The 22117-nt window shown below is 42.5% G+C and overlaps 1 protein-coding gene across 2 annotated transcripts in view; it reads left to right on the top strand.

Annotated features, from left to right (window-relative positions):
• The window catches only part of GDPD1 (glycerophosphodiester phosphodiesterase domain containing 1), a 52280-nt gene extending 46781 nt beyond the window's left edge, over positions 1-5499 (top strand). For both annotated transcript variants that reach the window (XM_026710267.2, XM_026710265.2), the window contains exon 10: positions 3508-5499. In XM_026710267.2, coding sequence (XP_026566052.2) covers positions 3508-3630 — 123 coding nt within the window. In that variant the 3' untranslated portion in view covers positions 3631-5499. The remainder of the gene's footprint in view (positions 1-3507) is intronic.
• The last annotated feature ends 16618 nt before the right edge of the window (positions 5500-22117 follow it).

Here is a 22117-nt window from a genome sequence, read left to right on the forward strand (position 1 = left end):
ACGAAAGAGGATTTATTTGAAGGTAACATTCTACCTCTGGCACTAATCTGGGCGTAGCCAACTCTGAGATACGTAATTCACTGTCACTCTTTATCCTGCTTTTCCCCCCACCCCTCTGGGTGTATCACCCAACAAAAAAAACCATCCATAGCCAAGATGGACGTCATATCCATCAGTCATGCTCTCCAATTAGATTTTTTTGAGGCAGAAGCTTCAGCCATCTAATCAGTCTTTGAAGAAAATATGAATGGAATGTACTTTCGACTCCAAACTGCCTCACTGCTCTTCCAGATTCCCTTCCAACTACTAAAACGGGCATAGGAATGTTTTACGAGTTGACAAAGCGAATCACTGACGTTGTTAAGTCAGTCACATGGTTGTTAAGTGAATCTGGCTCCTCCATTGACTTTCTTGGTCAGAAGGTCGCAAGCGGGTAACTTACCGAAAAAGTACTGCTGAGTTTTGTCCCAGCCGGTCCCTTAGATCAGAGGTCACCAACCTTTCAGACCTCAAGGACCACTACATTCATAATTTTAAATCCCACGGACCACTAATATGATTTTTTTTTAAAAAAATAGTATTTAGTGCAATATAAAAGCACAAAAAAATTTTCAGCAGACCATCAAAATTTTCTCATGGACCACTGGTTGGTGACCACTGCCTTAGATGGTGAAGCCATGAGATTCTTCTTGTGCCTGGATCTCCTTGAAGAATTAGGTGAAAGATGGCCATTAAAAAGCGAAAGTTAGAATATTTTGGACATGTGATGCAATGCCCGGAAAAAAATACGCCAAACTTCACTTAATCCTAAAAATCTCTTCTTAAAAAACCTCCAATGATGGAAGTTGATTCTGGTTCCCTCCCTCTTGTTTACATAAAGCCAGAGGCCATTTTGTTCTTCAAACAACCAAGGCTGAGTTGGGTGCAAGTTGTCCTATTTTGTTTACTCTGCTGTGTTCCTAGCAAAGAGAAACTCCTTTGAGGTCTAGGAAGGATGGACAATCTCTCGCCCCTGAAACTAACCCGCCCTCTGGATTATCAAAGGTTGCTGGAAAACCAGTTTTATTTATGGGATCGATTGCCTCTCTCTGGTGGACAGAAGCCTTTGATTCTCTTCCCAAAATGTCAGTTGCTATCCAGATTTTGCCTTTCAAGGGCATTAAACCGCCCTTTAAAGTAGGAAAAATTTAAAGCAGGCTTGCAATCTGCATTCAAAGAGATTACAGGGAGTCCTCGACTTAACGACCGCAAAGGAGCCCAAACTTTCTGTGGCTGAACAAGACATTTGTTAAGTGAGCTCTGTCCCCTTTTGCAACCTTTCTTGCCACCGTTGTTAAGCGAATCTGGTTTCCCACTTGACTTTGTCCAAAAGGAGATTGCATGATCATGGACACTTGCAGCCGTCATATATATGAGTCAGTTGACTTAACAGGTAGTCCTGTTGAGGTAGTTCCCCGTTTGGAGAATGAGCGCACACAGGGAGACGAAGTGAGAGTGGTGAAGAATAACACACAAACAGCACACAGATATACTGTATAGTAAAATGTAGGTTTTTACTTCCAATAAAAGTTTAAGCAAAGTCCAAACAAGCAGTCCAAGTCATTCACAGTTAAAGCAGTCAGTTTTCAGTCCAGAGATAATCCAATAACAAAGTCCAGTATCAAAAACAGTTCAGTAACAGACTTACATCAAATCCAACTATGATCAGCAACAGTCAATAGGAATGGCAACCCTCTCCAGAAACAACAGAACAGAAACTAAACAACCCAGGTTTCTGGCTCCATCTTATGGCCATTTGAGGAACCACATCCAGTAACAGTTTTAGCATTCTCTTAAAGAGACAGTATTAAAATGTCTACCCTGGTTTATATATTTTCCAACCCAACTAACTGTTAGGTGACTTACATTCCTAACACAATTATGACCACAATTGAGCCCCAAATTTCTGTTGTTAAGTGAGACATTTGTTAAGTGGGCTTTGCCCCATTTTATGATCTTTTCTAGCCACAATTGTGAAGTGAATCATTGCAGCTGTTAATTTAGTAACATGGTTGTTAAGTGAATCTGATTTTGCTGGTTAGAAAGTCCCAATAGCTGTTCACAAGCATCCAGAACACTGCAACCGTCATAAATATGAGTCAGTTGCCAAGCATCTGAATCTTGATCACCTGACCATCTTGCAGAATTTCCAGTACAGGTTTTTATTATCTTTTTAGATTCTGTTTAGTTTCTAACCTCTGTTTCTGTTATTCCATTGGTAGAATAAATCCTATGTTTAAAAAAAAAATATCCTGCTTCTTCCTTTTCTTTTATCTTAAGTGTCAATCTATCCATCTCAGCACATTCTAATTTTTTTTAAAAATTACGCTTTCATCTGTCGGGACCTCGTCATTTTTCCATTGTTGTGCAAACCCTATTCTTGCTGCCGTTACTATGTGCAAAGTTAAATATGTATTCCCTTTATTATACTGTTCTGGTAGCCTACCCAGCAGTAAAATCACCTATTTTTATCCACCTTGTTTTAGGCTTCAGTGTGGTCGTAAGTCAAGGACTATCCTGTATAATACCTACTGTATAGTACTACCGTCCCTGTCCTATTGCCCCCATTTATTCGTACCTATTTCCTGAATTCTTATTCATGTTTATACTTATACCTATTACTTTGTAAGCAGTTGACAAATCAAATAAATCAAATAAATACATAAATAAACAAACTAGCTCGATATCCGTGCTTCGCTACCAAACTGTGTGGTCGGGCTTAGTTTTTGGGAAGGAAAATAAGGGGGAAAAAATTCTACCTCTACCTACCAGCATCCATCAGTATTCATCTGGCTAGCGTCCTGTCAGGGTGTGAGAGAGTTGAGGGCTGTTTGGAAACGGAAAGAGTATTTGCTGTGTGAGCAAGAGGGTGACAGCAAGGATCCTGGGCGTGGCTTAGCTCAACTGTTCTTGTACTAAAGCTGCTTGGTGCTGTGAAATTGAAACTGAAACTCCTCTACTTGTGTCCTGCAGTTGGAAGAGATTTCTTTCCAGGTGGGGAGGGGGAGTAGAACTCCTTAGCATCAGAGCATGTTCATAACAATAATATAACAAAATACTAATACCTTTGATGGTCATTTTGAAAAATCCTTTTTTAGTGAGCCCCTAGAAGCCAAGAGGAACATATGTGCCAAATTTCAAGTTTGTAGGCTTTACGGTTCTGGAGATTTTGTGATGATGCGTGAGTGGTATTTCACGATAGATGGATGGATAGATAGATAGATAGATAGATAGATAGATAGATAGATGATACAATAGATAGATAGATAGATAGATAGATAGATAGATAGATAGATAGATAGATAGATAGATAGATAATACGTACACAACACATATGAACTAAAGCAGTTGTCCCCACAAGCAGTGAGATTTCCTCTGGGAAGGCAGTGAGGTTGAAAAATCGTGTTTTTTGGGGTGAACGGGGGATTTCAAAGGATGGTTAGATGATGCCCAGCTGTTTCCTTCCAGGTCTACATCTGGGTGCTGAACGAAGACCAGGAATACAAGCGAGCCTTCGACCTGGGGGCCACCGGCGTGATGACCGACTACCCCACCAAGCTGAAGGAATTCCTCCACAACTATCCGGCATGAAGCCAGGCAGAGCTGCCCCCATTGTTTTTCGGAGGAGGGATCAGAAGAGACCCAACCGAACCCAAGGAGAGGATCCACCCTCCCCTCGGAGTGGAGTGGGTTTTTTTTACAGCCAACGTCCACCCGCCGTCGCACAATTACAACCCGACAACTTGGTTCCAATGACCTCGTTCTTAGAAAGTCACGCCACGGCCCACAGTGGCTGGGTTGACTCTGTCTCTCTCTCTCTCCTCCTTTGTAAATAGCTTGGTTTGAGTGGTCATCTCCTCACCGTAGAGACCTGGAATCCCTTTTGGGGGTGGGAGACAACGTGAAAAGCTCCAGCCGAGCTGTTAGTGTTGAAAGACGTGCGATGACACCCTCTCGAACTTCTCTGTGAGTGGGAAAGCGATGGGCAACAGCACCTGAGGCAACCACTCTAAATAGGGGGTCTATGGCCAGTAAAGTCCTCCTTGGATATATGACAGGTGGCTTCCTGTGGAGAACAACTGTTGTTGTTGTGTTTTTGTCGAATTAGTAGCTGTGCCTAGTGAGTTAGGGCAGGATCTCCCAAGCACTAATACATTATTAGACATGGAGTGTCCAACCGTGGCAACTTTAAGACTGGTGGACTTCAGTTCCCAGAATTCCAGGATGCTGACTGAGGGATTCTGGGATTTGAAGGCCACCGGTCTTAACAGTGGCAAAAACCGGACAGCCTTCCATTATTAGAGACTTCCTACATCCGTGTGCTTGTTCGAATCTCAAATCTAGAATGGTTATCCCTCAACCTTGGCCACTTGAAGTTAGGTGGACTTCAACTCCCAGAATTCCGGGATGCTGACTGAGGGATTCTGGGAGTTGAAGTCCACCAGTCTTAAAAGTTGCAAAAACCAGCCTTGTATTAAACACTTCCTACATCTGTGTGCTTGTTCTAATCTCAAATCGAGAATGGTTATCCCTGAACGTTGGCCACTTGAAGTTAAGTGGACGAAGACTCCCAGAATTCCGGGATTCTGGGAGTTGAAGTCCACCCATCTTCAAATGGCCAAGATTGACAAACCCTGATCTCGAACGTGGCAATAGTTTTGCGATTAGATGCATCTGTAGGGTCAGCATAGTTTGGCTAGTTTATTGTACGAGGCCATAATAGCTGCACCAGACCTCTATATGTCAGTCAAGTGTTTTAAAACAAATTCCATCCTCATGAGCCCGGATGGAAAAGAGGATTAATAACGGGGAAATTTGGATATTGGTGCAAGAAATAAAAAGATAATTATTTTTTGCTTTCTTCCTTGTTGATAAATCCGAATATATATAAACATTAGATTTCAGGTTTGCCTGTCTTAATGTGAATAGATCTTGCCAAGGTGGCCATCCATCCCAGATCAAACTTTTTCAGCATTTGGGTTTTTTTTTTAAATTAGCAAACTTTGTGGCCAGTCTAGAAATACCTCTGCCCATCATATTACCTCAGGATACAAGTTCCTTAAATAGGAACGCCGTCCTAGAAAACTTTGGCACCAGTGTTGAAAATATCTGCTTTGGCAAAAACATCCTTTGGTTACTTGACCTCTCTCATTTACAAGGGCCTTTGGTCACTGGCTGTCAGCTGGAGAAAAATGGGATTTAGTTTCCTTTTTCCACCCTCTCCCTAAATTATTTTTATTTTTAAAGGTAAGCAGAGCCCCCTCCGAATACAGGACAAACGTGCCCTTTAAAACCTGGGAGTGGAAAAAAATGTCTTTTTCTTAAAGAAACGGGAATGTAGATTTTGTACTCCGCTTCTCTGTCGCAATTTCTAAGCTTGGCTTTTAATCTGTGCTGCAACCTATGTAGCAGTTTTGGGATTAGAGCATTAAAAACAAACAAACAAAACCTTTCACCATCCATGTGTGTCCAAATCTAATTGCTTTTCTTCAAACGCAAAAACATTTTTCAAAAACATTCTCCCCTGTGTCAGAGATTATCTCTTTCGCTCTGATTTTGGCTCCAGAGTTTAGGTTGTAACTTTAACGACCGCAAATTGAGCCTGAAATTTTGGAAGTGCAGGGGTCCTTGATTTAACAGCCGTTCATTTAGTGACTGTTCGAAGTTACGACAGCACTGAAAAAAGGACTTGTTTTAGTTTTTCACACTTATGACCTTTGCAGTATCCCTCTGAACATGTGATCAAAAGTCAGACGCTTGGCAGCTGGTTCCTACTTATGACCGTTGCCACATCCTGGGGTCGCGTGATCCCCTTTTGCGGCTTTCTGACAAGCAGAGTCAATGGGGAAGCCAGATTCACTTCACAACCAAGTTACTAGCTTAACAATTGCGGTGATCCACTTCGCGATGGTAGCAAGAAAAATTGTAAAACGGGGCAAAACTCACTGAACAAATTTCCTCTTAACAACAGAAATGTCTAAACCAGAATTGTCACCTAAGTTGAGCGCGCTGCCTGTAAGTCGTTGGCGTCATTAAGCGGGACACCACATGACCGGATTAAATTTTATGACTGGTTTACAAAAAGGATAAAGCAAGTCACCATGGTCACTGAGCGTATCTGTGGCTGTTAAGCAAACCACAGAGTTGTTAGCTAAATACATTAGGGGCGTTTTTTTTTGTTTGTTTTTTTGGCCAGAAACCAAGAAAAAAGTCACAAATGTTGACTGTGGGAGACTGCAACCATGAAAAAGAACCGTGGTGGCCCAGGGATTAGAATGCAGTATTGCAGGTGAATTCTGCTGACTGTCAGCAGTTTGACTCTCATCGGCTCAAGGTTGACTCCGCCTTCCATCCTTCTGAGGACCTGGTATTTGTGGGCAATAGGCTGACTCTAAGCTGCTTAGAGAGGCTGTAAAGCACTATGAAGTGGTATATAAGTTTGTGCTAGTGCTATTGCAAGCAAACTCTGCCCACTGCCGGGAGTTCAATCTTGACTCAGCTCCATGTTGACTCAGCCTTCCATCCTTCCGAGGTCAGTAAAATGAGGAACCAGACTGTTGGGGTGTGTGTGTGTGTGTGTGTGTGTTATGCTTAAGGGAGGGTTGCAAAGCACTGTGAAACAGTATATAAGTGTTATTTCTATTGCTATCCTAAATGCAATAATGTGACCGTGGTGGCTAGGATGCAGCAGTCATAACTTAGAAGATAGGTTTATGGGGGTTTGTAACTGAATGGTCATTAGGTGACCAGTCATTAAGCGAGGACTACCTGTAGCCCAACTGCACATCTTATTTTGTCCAGCTTCTGGAGTATAAGTGTCACCTCAGCATAGAAGGGAAATCATCTGTTCACCATGTTTTGATTGCACAACAGAATTCTAACACTGTCATGCCCCTGTCAGAATCTGATTCCGAGGAGGAGGTTGAGCAGTTGACAGGGAGTGGGAGTGTGGCTCCGGTGGCTGTGGAGGTAACTGGGGAAGGGCACAGTCTGGTTGGGTCTTCAGAGGAAGACTGAGGTCCACCCCTTCTTCATCCTAGGGCACACAGGAACAGAGAAGGGAGCAACGTGGGTTACGGGGGAGAAAAGGGCCCTGATTCCCTTCATTAGCTGCAGCTGGGAAAACAGGATTTTAAAAGGGTGTTTGCACACAGCACCTTGCTGGAAGCAAAGCGTGAATTATTTTGGTTTGTTAAGTCTTACCTGGGTTCTGGTGTCCTCCCAACTGTGTGTTTCATTATCTTTCGAAGTCTGCAATTCCTTATCCTGCCCTGTCTCATTAATTGCTGCAGCAGTGGTTTGTGTTGGTTTTTATTTATAATTTATATGTACTTTGGGTTCGAACGTAATTTCTTCTCTTTAAAAACTGTTCTTGGGAGAGTTTTTTTCTCCAGCTGATGATAACTGGACATTGGGGGCCAACTTGGAGGAATTAAAGGGACCTGACCTACTTTTGTGATTTCATTGATTTTTGTGCCACGCCCCTTTGGGTCATCACAGACACTACCCTCAAATTCTTTGCCTCAGCAGAAAACTCCAGGTTAGAGAAGAGCACGTTTTCTAATTTTTACGTTGCTCCTTAAAACTATATTTGCTGATCGTGAGGTTTAAAACCCCCCTTAAAATCCGGACTGACACGCCGCTTAACTGCGAGCGGTCCTTACAACCACAATGGAGGCCAAACTTTCTGTTGCTAAATGAGACTGTTGTTGACTTTTGCCCCATTCTATGACCTATTTGCCACAGTTGCTAAGTGAATCACTGCAGTCGTTAAGTAAGTAACTTTGGTTGTTAAAATGAATCTGGCTTGCCTCTTGATTTTGCTCACCAGAAAGTTACAAAAGTTGATCACACGGCCCCAGCACACCAACTGTCGTAAGTACAAGTCAGTTTCCAAGTGTCTTTGAGTTTTGATCACGTGACCGCTCTATATACCAAAGATAAACTTCCAAAGTGGCCTCAACGACCGTCTAAAAGGATGCAAATGACCAGCTGTCTGCAAGGAATATAAATCCTTCCATTTCCCACTATCTGTCAGAGCTGAAGAAGCTTCTTGGATGAAAAGCAAAATGTCTTCAAAGAAAAAGAAACATAAATGGTAGTTTGGATGACAGGATGGTCTACCTGCGGATACCTCAAAAGTGAACAGCCACGATGACCAAGGACTAACTGGAAGGCTGGAGAAGACGTAGTACACAAGTAGTCCTCAGCTTACAACAACAATTGAGCCCCAAATCTAAGTGAATTTTGCCCCATTTTACGACCTTTCTTGCTACGGTTAAGGGAATCACCGCAGCTGTTAGTCACACGGTCATTAAGTGAATCTGGCTTCCCCATAGATTTTCTTTGTCAGAAGGTCGCAAAAGGAGATTGTGCAACGGTCAATAAGTACGAACCAGTTGGCAAAAGTCTGGATTCTGATCACGTGACCATGAGGGTGCTGCAATGGTGGTACGTGTGAAAAACGGTCATAAGTCACTTTTTTTCAGTGCCGTTGGTCACTAAACGAACCATTGTAAGTCGAGGACTGCCTGCAACTGCCTTTGAGGATCTTTGGCATGCAGAAGGCAGGGAGGAATTGCTGTATTTCTAAAAGGTGGGATGGAAAAATAAGGGTTTAAATGCCAGGTAGATTTCAGCTGGTAATTGGGGAAATTCCCAGTGGGAAAAGCTGGAGGTGTTTAAATAGAGCAGCGTTTTTCAGCCTGGGCCCCTTTAAGAGGTGTGGACTTCATCTCCCAGAATTCCCTGGTCAGTGTTGCTGGTCCCAACTGGGGTCATAGGTTGAGGACTACCAATAAAGAAAAAAGCAATCTCATGTTTGATTCAGATTCTTAACAGGATCAGGAGATTTGCTTTCAGCCACAGAAATCTTACTTGGAGACTTTGGACTGAACTCTCTTTCTTGGCCCTGTCTGACCTACCTCTGCTGTTACAGAGAAATGGGCAGAAAGATAGAAAATACAGTGTATGCCACCGCCAAGCCCTGGAAGAAAAAAATTCAGGATATCAATCTACCAAATGGTAAAATAATTGGTATTTTCCACTTTTATAGAAGCCGCAATATTTCCTTTGGCCACCAGGGGGCAGACCAACCTAAGGATTTCTGCATTCAATCCCATCCCCGTGCATTAGAATTAATTTGCAAGAGAAAATCTCATTTCTGAGACTCTGTGAGTGCTTTAGGATTCTCTGAAATAAAAATGCATCTTTCCTTCAGTTTCCAAGAAAGCTCTGCATCTCTTCCAAAACTGAAAAGTCTCTATGTGAGGCTTTGCTCGGAGGGAGCAGTCCTGCCACTTTATCACTGCATGTTTAGAATAGAATTAGAATTAGAATTAGAATTAGAATAAACAGAGTTGGAAGGGGCCATGGAGGTCTTCTAGTCCAACCCCCTGCTTAGGCAGGAAATCCAATAGAATAGAACAGAACAGAACAGAACAGAACAGAACAGAATAGAATAGAATAGAATATAGAATTCTTTATTGGCCAAGCGTGACCACCAAGCGTGACCAAATTCCACACAAGGAATTTGTCTTGGTGCAAATGCTCTCAGTATTCATAAAAGAAAAGATACATCCATCAAGAGTCAAGAATCATCAGGTACAACACTTAATGATAGTCATAAGTCATAGTCATTTCAGACAAATGGTTATCCAACCTCTTCTTAAAAACTTCCAGTGTTGGAACATTTACAAATTCTGGGGGAAAGTTCGTTGGTGACCATCTTCACGTGTTCTGTAAAATTAGCCATTGTGGTCTGAACTACTCCAACTTAGATACGGTAAAAGATGGTTCAGAAAACTGGCTTGGGGAGTGTACGAATATAACTTTTATGTCTAATCTTTGATGTTTTTTTAAAAAAAAAAACTTCCGGGAAACAGAACCAAAAGTAAAACTCTAAGAGATCAGTTTTGATAAGAATCACCTTTTGTTTCACAAGTTTTACAATCAAGCCAGAAGAACATAGAACCACTGTGTTTCCAGTCTGGCCACTCTCAGATGAGTGAATTTCAACTCCCAAAATTTCCTAGTCAGCATGATTATGGGAAGCTTAAGTCCACCCGGCTTAAAAAATACTGACTTGGGAATTCCGAGAGTTTAAATCCACACATCTTACATTCCTACGGTTGAGAAACACCACTCTATAGAGTGCCTTAGAACATTTGCTATGGATGCCCCTAATATTTATTATATTGTTTTAATTCCCCTGGTTCTTCATGGAACCCTTCATGAAAAGAAGGACTAGGGGTGACAGGATAGCAGTCTTCCAATATCTCAGGGGCTGCCCCAAAGAAGAGGGAGTCAAGCTATTCTCCAAACCCCATGAAGACAGGACCAGAAGCAACGGATGGAAACTAATCAAGGAGAGAAGCAACTTAGAACTAAGGAGGAATTTCCTGACAAGGAGAACAATTAATCAGTGGAACGACTTGCCACCAGGAGTTGTGGGTTCTTCATCACTGGAGGCTTTTAAGAAGAGGCAAGACTGTCTGAAACGGTATATGGTCTCCTGCATAAATGGGGTTAGACAAGAAGACCTCCCAAGGTGCCTCCCAACTCTTATTCTGTAGCCTATCAAGCTTTCACAGTTTGAAAAACCCCTGAATACAACACAGTATCGTATAGGTTGGATACACGTGGAAGAGACCATCCTGTAACGGAGAAAACAATGTTTAAAATGACCGTGACGGTTCGTATTCCCAAATCCTTTCATTGACATCTTGGATATTTAGCCACCAATATATTATCTCAATCCCCGTCATTCTATTTCTCCGTGATTCTATTCTGGGGCCTAAAAAAAAAAAAGAGAAGCCAAACAAAATCTTTATTCTGGATTCTATGTCATTTGGATATTTTTACAGTCTTCGCTTTTCATCTACGGAGCGGTGCGAATAAAATTAAACAGAGCGATTTTTTTTTTCCCCAAGCCACACACAACTGATGTTTCTCACTGTGGTGAACAGTCAAGTTAGCAAACATTTAACTCCCTGTCAAATTCAGTGGGTAAACTTCGATGTACCGGAGGTGAGAAACCCACTAGCCACAAGCTATATTTTTAAAGCTTACGCTTCCTGACTAGGATATTTCTGTACCGAACTCAAGGTTGTCTGTTGGTGAAGCTCGCCTACCGACACAACCATTTTTGACTTGGGAACGGAAGGGCCCAGACTTAAATGAGCTTCAGAGGTAAACAAACATACCTCGAACCTACAGTTTAAACATTTTCAGGACAGAAACTGCTGCATTGGTGATTCCAAAAATTCTAAAACTCTAAAAATGTATGAGGAAAAAATTGCAAGGACATTTACCTGGTGTAGGATTTCTGCCTTCCAATTGTCAATTTTTTCCTGTGTTTTTCCACTGCGATTATCTTCTTCAGAAGCTCTTGACTTCAAAGTCAGCATTCTGCCTCTGAGTTGCTCCTAGGAGACGGCTGGTGGTTTGTCAAAATCAGATTGTATCTTAATACAAAACCGCAGCGGAGCTATTTTCCCCCTCTAGCAAATGCGAAGAGGGTTCGTGGTGGTAACACAAATGAGGCTACGAAGTGCTTGCTTTTTCTGCATTGCTGTGCTTGCAAAACTTGTTCTGGCTCAGCCGTTGGGTTTCTACATGCTGGTGACCTCCAGATGTGCCGAATTTAAATTCTTAGCTATCCAGTACATCTGGAGAGGAGAGGTGTTAAGTTTACATCAGTATTTTTTTTAAAAAAATCTTGGCCATTTTAAAATGTGTGGATTTCAACTTCCAGAATTTCTCAGCTGGCATGGGAGTGTATGTCTGCACATCTTAAAGCAGGCTGGCCAGGGAATTCTGGGAGTTGAAGTCCACCCATCTTAATGCAGGCTGGCTGGGGAATTCTGTGAGATGGCATCCACATCAATGATGTTGGCTGGAGAATTCTGGGAGTTGAGATCCATAAATCTTAAAATTACCAGGTTGGAAAAATAAGTGTTCTAGCAGAGAAAAGGGGGTTGGTCTAGACCCAGGGGTAGGGAAACTTGGCTTTTTTAAATCACTTATGGACTTCAACTCCCAGAATTCCTGAGTGAGCCATAAAAGGTTTTCCCATCCCTACATTTGTATATTAAACAGTCCCATTCAAGTCAAAAATGGTTTTCCTCCACAACTGGAAAACCAGTAGGCCAGGGATGGGGGACCTTTTATGGCTCACTCAGGAATTCTGGGAGTTGAAGTCCATAAGTGATAAAAGAGCCAAGTTTCCCTACCCCGGTCTAGACAACCTCTGAGATTCCTTCCAAGTCTTGTGATAACCCCCTGCGTGCAATGTGCAGTGGTTAGATTCATAAAACTGAAAGTTGAAATTATATATTCAATATATCAATATATATATATTGATATATATTTCTCCTTTTTGTGGAAACGATGGTATAGATATTGGTCTGTACAGATAAAGAGAATATTTCCAGTTCGGGGTTAAACTGAGGGGACCCTGATACTCTCTAAGCTGTTTTCTTGCAGACGTTTCATTACCCAACTAGGTAACATCATCAGTGCTAGAATGGAGGAGTGGTGTTTGCAGAGAGGAAAGGGAGGACCTTGGGCGCTCTCAGCTTGGCTGTTTGCTTGCAGACGTTTCGTTACCAAACTAGGTAACGTCATCCCTGCAAGGATTTTGAAGGCTGCAGGGAATTCCTTCTCCGTTTTGCTCTCCTCAAACATCTTTTACTCACTCCAGCTCAGCTCCTGGAAGTTCAGAATTCGGCTTATGCTACCTGCCTACACTTCTGCCCGATTCAGCCATTTTTGAAAAGACAGGCATTCCTGGCTAAGGATAAAACAGCGGTGTTGGGATTCAAAAAATTTTACTACCGGTTCTGCGGGCGTGACTTGGTGAGCATGGTGTGACTTTGCGGGTGTGGCAGGGGAAGGATACTGCAAAATCCCCATTCCCTCCCCACCCCACTAACCTGCTTTCCAGCTCCGTTCTCCTGTGGAGGGCAACCAAAGGAGACCCAGCCAATCAGCTGGGGCTCAATGGGAGGCAGAGAAGAGATGGGGGCGGGGCCAATCAGAGGCGGGATTTGCCGGTTCTCTGAACTACTCAAAATTTCCTCTACAGGTTCTCCAGAACTGGTCAGAACCTGCTGAAGACCACCTCTGATAGACAGGTATTTCTAGATGACGTACCTGGCTTTGTAGGCCATGTCTTCTTCTAAACCAGCTTTCTTCTCAAGTCTGTGTTGGGAGCAGGTTGAGCAAGTAGGTAGATGGTTGGACTCCTTGTGAAGAATGCGAATCAAATGACGCCCAAAAGGCATAATATATTTGGCTTACTTTGATTGGTAAACTCCAGTTTATGGCTCAGTGTTTGGTGTCAACTCAGCCAACTAGGTTGGACCAGATCAGGGGTCATCAACATTTTCTACCCCCTGACCCCCCTAATGCAATTTCAGATTGTCCACTGACCTGTTTATTATGGGAAAATAATTTGATAAAAGCTACTTTGACCAATAGTACTACAAATAATATTAAGTAGACCCAAAGGTGCTTTTTCAGGAGGCAACTGGACTTTCTGGTTTGTTTGTTTTTTTTCTTTTGAAGACGTTTTGCTTCTCATCCAAGAAGCTTCTTCAGCTCTGACTGGATGGTGGGGAAGGGAAAGTGTCAGAACCGAAGAAGCTTGTAGGATGAGAAGCGAAATGTCTTCAAAAGGAAAAAGAAGGACGTCCTGAAATTTTTGGGACAACCATGACCTGGATGACTGAGAATCTCCACAAAATATTAACGTGACAACTTGTGATTTGATGGATTATCCTTTCAGAGATATAACTAAGATAAAGATAAGGACTAAGATAGAACTAAGGAGAAATTTCCTGATGGTAAAAACAATCAACCAGTGGAATAACTTGACCTCAGAGGTTTTGTCTAAAAGAATCACTTGCTTGAGAAGGAGATTGGGTTAGACTAGAAAACCTTCAAGGTGCCTTCCAACTCTGTTATTCTCTTGCATTTCCTTACCAGATTCCTCAATTCCTTCAACAGTGACAGAGTTTCTTTTTTTTCCAATTTTTTTTATTTCAATCTGCATATGCGCAACAATACATTAATAATGTGGCATCAATATATCATGCATTTTAGTATGGGCAAAATTAATAATATCAATCATGTCTCTCAATGTGTATATTTCACATTAATTCATAATCCTTCAATGCTTGTTTTCAACCTTTCAAAACTTTCTCCAAGTGCCTACCCCCATATCAGTTAAACATACCTAGTAATTCCATTATTCAATTTTCTCCCTGCTTTTATTTTATTTTTTTAAAATAAAAAAATTCTCATTTGGCAAGGAGTGTGGTTCCAGGTTTCACATCTCAATACAAACATGACCATAGTTACCTGTTCATTGTATTTGTTTAGTTTCATATTGCATCATCCTTATTATTGTTAAATATTAAGCTTATCTTATCCAATTCCACTTCATGTTATATTAATACATTCTCATATCTTATTTTACAATGTAATCTAAAATTCTCATCTCATTTCTGTTGTCATTTCTCATATTACTTTTTCTTGTCAACAGTGACAGAGCTTCTAATGTTCTGTCTTCACTAAAAATGTTCTTAGAACTTTATGGAGATGTATCTGCCTTGAAAGTGTTGCACAGCCAAAAATCAGCAGTCGATCAACAGGACATTTTTTACAACACTTGAAATTACAGATAGTCGCCAACTTATGACCAAAATTTATGTTCTTAAGTGAATTTGCTCCATTTTCTCGCCTCCTTTGCTAAGTGAACCACTGCATTTGTTAAGTAAGTAACATGGTCGTTAAGTGAAACTCCAGGACACTGTGACCAGTGTAAATGTGAGTCAGTTGTCAGTCATCCGAATGTAAATCACGTGACCGTGGGGATGCTGCAAAGGTCGTAAGTGCGAACCATGGTCATAAGTTTCTTTTTTCAGTGCCGTGGTAACTTTGGTCACTAAATGAACTGTTGTATGTCAAGGACTACCTGTATACCGTAATATGCCCGGTGATAATTTTGATGTCATGAAATTTGTTTTTTTAATAACATTTTCAATTCCATGGGAGTCACAGATCCTGGATTTTGGGTGCATTATGTAAATTAGCCTGCAGGAGATACCGTGGTTCAAAAATTGTCTTACAATGCACCCATTTAGCCCAATCAAAAGTTACAAGCAGAGAAAGAGTTTTAGTAGTACAGGTAGTCCTCGACTAACGACCACAACTGAGCCCAATTTTTTGGTTGTGAAGTGAGTCATTTGTTAATTGAATTTTGCCCTGTTTTATGACCTTTCTTGCCTCAGTTGTTAAGTGAATCACTGTGTTTGATAAGCAAGTAACCCAATTGTTAAGTGAATCTGGCTTTCCCATTGACTTTGCTTGTCAGAAGGCCGCAAAAAGGGATCATGTGACACCCCCCCCAGGGACACTGCAATGGTCATAAATGTGAAACAGTTGCCGGGCATCTGAATTTTGATCACATTATCATGGGTAGGTGAGTGTGAAAAAAATGATCATGTCACTTTTTTCAGTGCCGTTGTGACTTTGAACGGTCACTAAATGAACTATTATAAGTCGAGGATGACCTGTATACCAGACCAGAGGTGTCCAACCTTGGCCACTTTAAGTCTGGAGGATTTCAAGTCCCAGAATTCCAGGATTAAAATGCCCAAGGTTGGAGACCCCTGTACCAGAACAAGGCATCCCCTGTTGGATCATTGTTTCAGAGATATAGGTTAGTCCTCAATTTACAACTTTAGTTTAGTTTATGGTTTACCTTATTGTCATTGCACCTCGTATAACAAAATTAAATGCCATCTTCAGTGTACATTATAACTATAAAAATAAAGCACAAACACGCATCCTTCACAATTGAATTGAAAACCCCTGATATCGCATCCGTATTTCACTATACAGTAGAATTCAAAAGAGCTACTGCCCTGGGATAGAAGCTGTTTTTCAGCCTGTTTTTCCTTGCTTTTATTATCCTGTGCCATCTGCCAGATGGTAATCCCCACCTCCTTCCTTTCACCCATCTCCTCCCACTTGTGACTGTATGACTGTAACTTTGTCACTTGTATCCTATTTTTACTGACTGTTTCTTAGCATGATTTTATTGCTTATTGTACCGTATGACTATCATTAAGTATTGTACCTGATGATTCTTCACTCTTGATGAATCTATCTTTTCTTTTATGAACACTGAGAGCATTTGCACCAAAGACAAATTCCTTATGTGTCCAGTCACACTTGGCCAATAAAGAATTCTATTCTATTCTATTCTATTCTATTCTATTCTATTCTATTCTATTCTATTCTATTCTATTCTATTCTATTCTAATTCTATTCTATTCTATTCTTTCCTTTATCTATTCTATTCCATTCCATTCCTATTCTATTCTATTCCATTCCTATTCTATTCTATTCTCTATCCCGTTCCATCCCATTCTGTTTAAATCCTATTCCTATATCCTTCTATTCTTACCTATTGTACCCAATGACTATTATTAAGTGTTGCGCCTTATGATCCTTGATTCTTGACTTCTTGTATCTTTTCTTTTATGTTCACTGAGAGCATTTGCACCAAGACAAATTCCTTGTGTGTCCAATCACACTTGGCCAATAAAGAATTCTATTCTATTCGTTTCATTTCCTTTTGTTTCGTTTACTGTCATTGCACCTCGTACAATGAAATCAAACACCATCTTCAGTGCACATCATGATCATGAAAATAAACACAAACACGCATCCTTCACACTCCACGCATTGAACCGAAAACCCTTGACACCGCACCAACACTGCACTATACAGCAGAATCTACTATTGACCTCACGCCTTTCCTAAGAGGTCTGTAGGGGCCATGCATCAGCGCACCAACATGCCTACCGTCCCTGTTCTAGTGTTTCTTTTTTTATTTTTCTTATACGTATCCATTTCATGTATTCATAACTATGTTTATACTTATAATTGTTATCTTATAATCGCTTGACAAAATAAATAAGTAAATAGAATTCAAAAGAGCTACTGCACTGGGACAGAAGCTGTTTTTCAGCCTATTTTGTCCTGTCCTTATCTTTATTATCCTGTACCGTCTGCCAGATGGTAATAGTTCAAAAAAAAAAAAAGGGTGCCCAGGATGAGATGGATCTTTGAGAATGTTTTGAACTTCCTTAAGGCAACGGGAGCTATAAAGCTCTTCCAAAGAGGGGAGAGGACAACCCAGGATCCTCTGGGCAATGATGTTAACCCTCTGGAGCGCTGCCCTGTCTGCCACTGCACAATTGGCAAACCATAGAGGTGCAGTAAGTTAAGATACTCTCTATGGTGCAGCGGTAGAAGGTCTCCAGCAGTTTTTCATACAGTTGTTGTTTTCTGAGAAGTCTCAGGTAGTCTAATCTCTGCAATAGGCCCTTTGGACAAGTGCTACAATGTGAGCACCCCAGGTCAGGTCCTCTTTTAGGGTAACACCCAGAAACTTAAAACTGGCCACTTGCTCCACTTGGTCTCCACTCATAAGCCAGGGCTGGAGGTTCCTTCTATAGTCCACTATAAGCTCCTTGGTCTTATTAATGTTGAGGACCAAATTATTGTCTCCACATCACAAAAGCAATTGGCCCACCTCATCTCAGTAGGCAGACTCATCCCCACCTGGAGATGAGTCCCACCACTGTTGTATCATCTGCAAATTTAGCAATAGTATTACTAGCGTGAGTGGGAATGCAGTCATGCACATAAGGAGTATATAGTAAGGGACTCAACACGCAGCCCTGTGGTGTACCAGTGTTAAGAATAAGGGCTGAAGAGGTACGATTACCTAATCTGACCCTCTGTGAGTGGCCAGACAGGAACTCCATAATCCAAAGGCAGATTGAATAAGAAAGTCCAAGGTCCAGAAGTTTAGACACTAATCTATGTGGAAGAATTGTGTTAAATGCAGAGCTAAAATCTACAAAAACATCCTCATATAAGTCCCCCGCCACCCGCTGTTCTAGATGAGTCAGAGTAGTGTGAAGAGTGATGGCTATAGCATCCTCTGTAGATCTATCTCTTCTGCATGCAAACTGGTGTTTATCAAATGTATGCCAGAAATGATGTGCTGGCAGACCTATTCTATTCTATTCTATTCTATTCTATTCTATTCTATTCTATTCTATTCTATTCTACTCTACTCTACTCTACTCTACTCTATTCTATTCCATTCTGTTGTGTTCCGTTCTATTCTAATTGCTATTCATTCTGTTCCATTCTATTCCATTCCATATTCCATTCCATTCCATTTCATCTTCTCTTCTCTTCTCTTCTCTTCTCTCTTCTCTTCTCTTCTCTTCTCTTCTCTTCTCTTCTCTTCTCTTCTCTATTCTATTCTATTGTTTATTCTATTCTCTATCCCGTTCCATCCCATTCTATTTAAATTCTATCCCTATATCCTTCTATTCTATTCTATTCTATTCTATTCTATTCTATTCTATTCTATTCTCTATCCCGTTCCATCCCATTCTATTTAAATTCTATCCCTATATCCTTCTCTTCTCTTCTCTTCTCTTCTCTTCTCTTCTCTTCTTCATTCTATTCTTCATTCTAATTTCTATTCTATTCTACTCTACTCTACTCTACTCTACTCTACTCTATCTATGGTAATAGTTAAAAAGGGGTGCACAGGATGAGATGGATATTTTTAAAACTCTTTTCATTTTAGCAATCATTCAAAGTTACAACAGTGATGGAAAAAGTGACCTACGGCCATTTTTTACCCGACCATTTTTACCGCATCCCCATGGTCACGTGATCCAAATTTGGACAACTGGCATGTATTTATGATGGCTGCACTGTCCGAGAGCCATACGATCATGATTTGCAGTCTAGCTATTTCCCCACTCATCCTTCCCCCATGGTGTGTGGCAACTGTGAAGCAGCACAAGACGGCTTCAGCCAGGTTCATTTCAGAGTTGATCCAAACTCAACGAGAATACTGCATCCAATTTTGGTCACCACACTATAAAAAAGATGTTGAGACTCTAGAAAAAGTACAGAGAACAGCAACCGGGATAATGAGGGGACTGGAGGCTAAAACATACAATGAACGGTTGCAGGAACTGGGCTTGGCTAGTCTAGGGAAGAGAAGGACCAGGGGAGACATGATAGCATCTTCCAATATTTGAGGGGCTGCCACAGGGAAGAGGAAGGGGTGAAGCTATTTTCTAAAGCGCCTGTAGACCAGACAAGGAATAATGGATGGAAACTAAACAAGGAGAGATTCAACCTAGAAATAAGGAGAAATTTTCTGACAGGGAGAGCAATCAACCCATGGAGCAGAAGTTGCTTCAGAAGTTGTGGGAGTTTCATCACTGGAGGCTTTCAAGAAGAGACTGGACTGCCATCTGTCAAAAATGGTATAGGGTCTCCCGCTTGGCCGGGGGGGGATTAGACTAGATGACCCACAAGGTCCCTTCAACTCTGTTTATCTAACAAAGTTTACAGGGAAAACTAGGTTTGCGTAACAACCGTACGATTCACTGAAAAACTGCCATGATTTGTTGTAACAATCATGGCCAAAAAAAAAAAAAAAAAGGCTGTAAGATGGGACCAAACTCAACTGCCTGGCTTAGCCATTAAAATGTCGGCCTCCCTTGCCATCGTAAGTCGAGGACTATCTGAATACAGCTCTGGCGCTGCTGATGCGGCTGGTTGAAAACCAAAAGGAGATCACTCTGCTAATGTGGCCGCTGGAGGCAAAAGGGAAATTTTTGCGCTTCAAAGACAACTATTACCATCGGTTGTGTAAAATGTCAAAGCCGTGAACCAAAGAAAACTTGATGTCAGAATAAAAATGTCACGTCTAAAACATTTTGACTTTCTGGGAATCAGCTTATCTGCGGTGGGTTGGAAAGAGTCACTTCACACCAGAAGCACATCATCAGGTCTGCCTTCCCGGCAAGGCCATCCATCTTCAAGCCCAACAAGGGAGCCATCAGGATGAACACACAAGTAGTCCTCAACTTACGGCTCCAATCAAGCCCTGGTGCTAAGCAAGACCGTTGCTACACTTTGCCCTGTTTTATGACCTTTCTTGCTACAGTTGTTGAATGAATCACTATGTTTGTTAAGTGAGTAACACAATCAATAAGTGAATCTGGTTTCCCCCATTTGACTTGGCTTGTCAGAAAGTTGCAAAAGTGATCACATGACCGCGGGATGCTGCAACCATCTTCAAAGAAACAGGAGCAACTTGAAGAAAGGTGGACTCCAACTCCCAGAACCCCCCACCCAACAAATCCCAGAATTCCCTACCCAACATACTTTAAAGTGTATGGATTTCAACTCCCAAAGTTGCAGAGAAATCTACATAGATAAAAGCGAAATATAACTCACGAATCATCACAAAATCTCCAGAACCGTAAAGCCTACAAACTTTAAATTTGGCACCTATGTTCCTCTTGGCTTCTAGGTGCTCACTAAAGAAGGATTTTTTGAAATGACCATCAGAGCTATTAGTATTTCCTATATTATTATTATTAACATGCTCTGATGCTAAGGAGTTCTACTCCCCCTCCCCACCTGAAAAGAAATCTGTTCCAAATGCAAAACACCAGCAGAGGAGTTTTGGTTTCAGTTTTACAGCAAGCCGCTTTAGTACAGAACAGTTGAGCTAAGCCACGCCCAGGCTCCTTGCTGTCTCCTTCTTGCTCACACAGCAAATACTGTTTCAGTTTCCAAACAGCCCTCAGCTCTCTCACACACTGACAGGATGCTAGACAGAGGAATGCTGATAGGCAGATACACAATTCCCCCCACCCCTTATTTTTCTCCCCCAAAACTAAGACCGATCACATTTCGTAGGGAAGCACGGGTATGGAGCTATATACCACTGTTTCTCAACTTTGGCCACTTGGAGATGACCGGACTTCAACTCCCAGAACTCCCTGGCCAGCATGCTTTAAGATGCACCCCCCCCTCTTAAAGCATGGGGAATTCTGGGAGTTGAAGTCCACCCATCTTTGAAAGTCGCTCCAGCTAAAGAAACACACACACACTCTCTCTCAAGCAAATAAGTGGAAGTTGTTGCTGCTACAAAATAACAATACATTTAACGAGATAATACAAACGCGGGTCCCTTTTCTCTCTCTCTCTCTGGGCTTGGGAACTCTTCCTCCTATCCCGCGTGTCGGCCATTCCCCCACCCGCCAGTTTTTGTTTACCAAAGTCTCCCCTCACGGGCTCCCCAAAGGAGGGGACGAACGACAGAGCGGCTCCCCAAAACCAAAAGGCAGCTCCCCCCCCCCCCAAAAAAAAGTCCGTTCTGACGACTCACGGAACCCACCCACCCCTCCCCTGAGCCTGCAAAGCGCGGTCGTGGGAATGTTGCGTGTCTATTTTTATCTTTTTTATGAGGGGAGGTTTGGAAAAATGCTTTGAGGGCTGGAAAGATGCGGGTGCCCCCAAAAAAAAGGTCCGTTCTGACGACTCACGGAACCCACCCACCCCTCCCCTAAGCCTGCAAAGCGCGATCGTGGGAATGTTGCGTGTCTACTTTTATTTTTTTTATGAGGGGAGGTTTGGAAAAATGCTTTGAGGGCTGGAAAGATGCGGGTGGCGCGGGGCAGCAGCCCCAGCGGGCGCTTCGTGCCAACCCCCTTCGTCCTCCCTCAGCGGCCCGTCGGGGGAAGGAAAGACCCGCCTGAAGAACCGGGGGCGGGGGGACGGGACGGAGAGAACCTCGGGGTCGCTTTAAGGCGCCCCGCGCTCCGTTTGTTATCCTCCCGCCCGACTCCCATGCTGGCGAGGCTTCCGCGCTTCCCATTGGCTGCCGGGGGCCGCCCAGCTGTTGCCTGCCTTCCCAGCTGCCTCACTGGGGTTGGGAGGGGGGGGGAGGTGTCTCCCGCCCCTTCTCCCCCTTCCCATTGGCCCCCTCTCTCCAGAGCCAGCCGCCGCTTCGCGCCAACCCGCTGGGTGTTGCTAGGTGCCCGGCCGCCACGATTGGCCCGCTCACCTGGCCATCAAGGGCCCAACGTGGGGGGGGGGGAGGGAAGAAGAGAGGCGGGTCTTCCCGCCTCCTATAAAAGGGCAGGGAGTCCCGGGGAGCGGGGGC

The sequence above is a fragment of the Pseudonaja textilis genome, chromosome 1, assembly GCF_049901715.1.
Source record: "Pseudonaja textilis isolate UNSWEBS1 chromosome 1, rPseTex1.2, whole genome shotgun sequence".
Classification (NCBI taxonomy): Eukaryota; Metazoa; Chordata; class Lepidosauria; order Squamata; family Elapidae; genus Pseudonaja; species Pseudonaja textilis.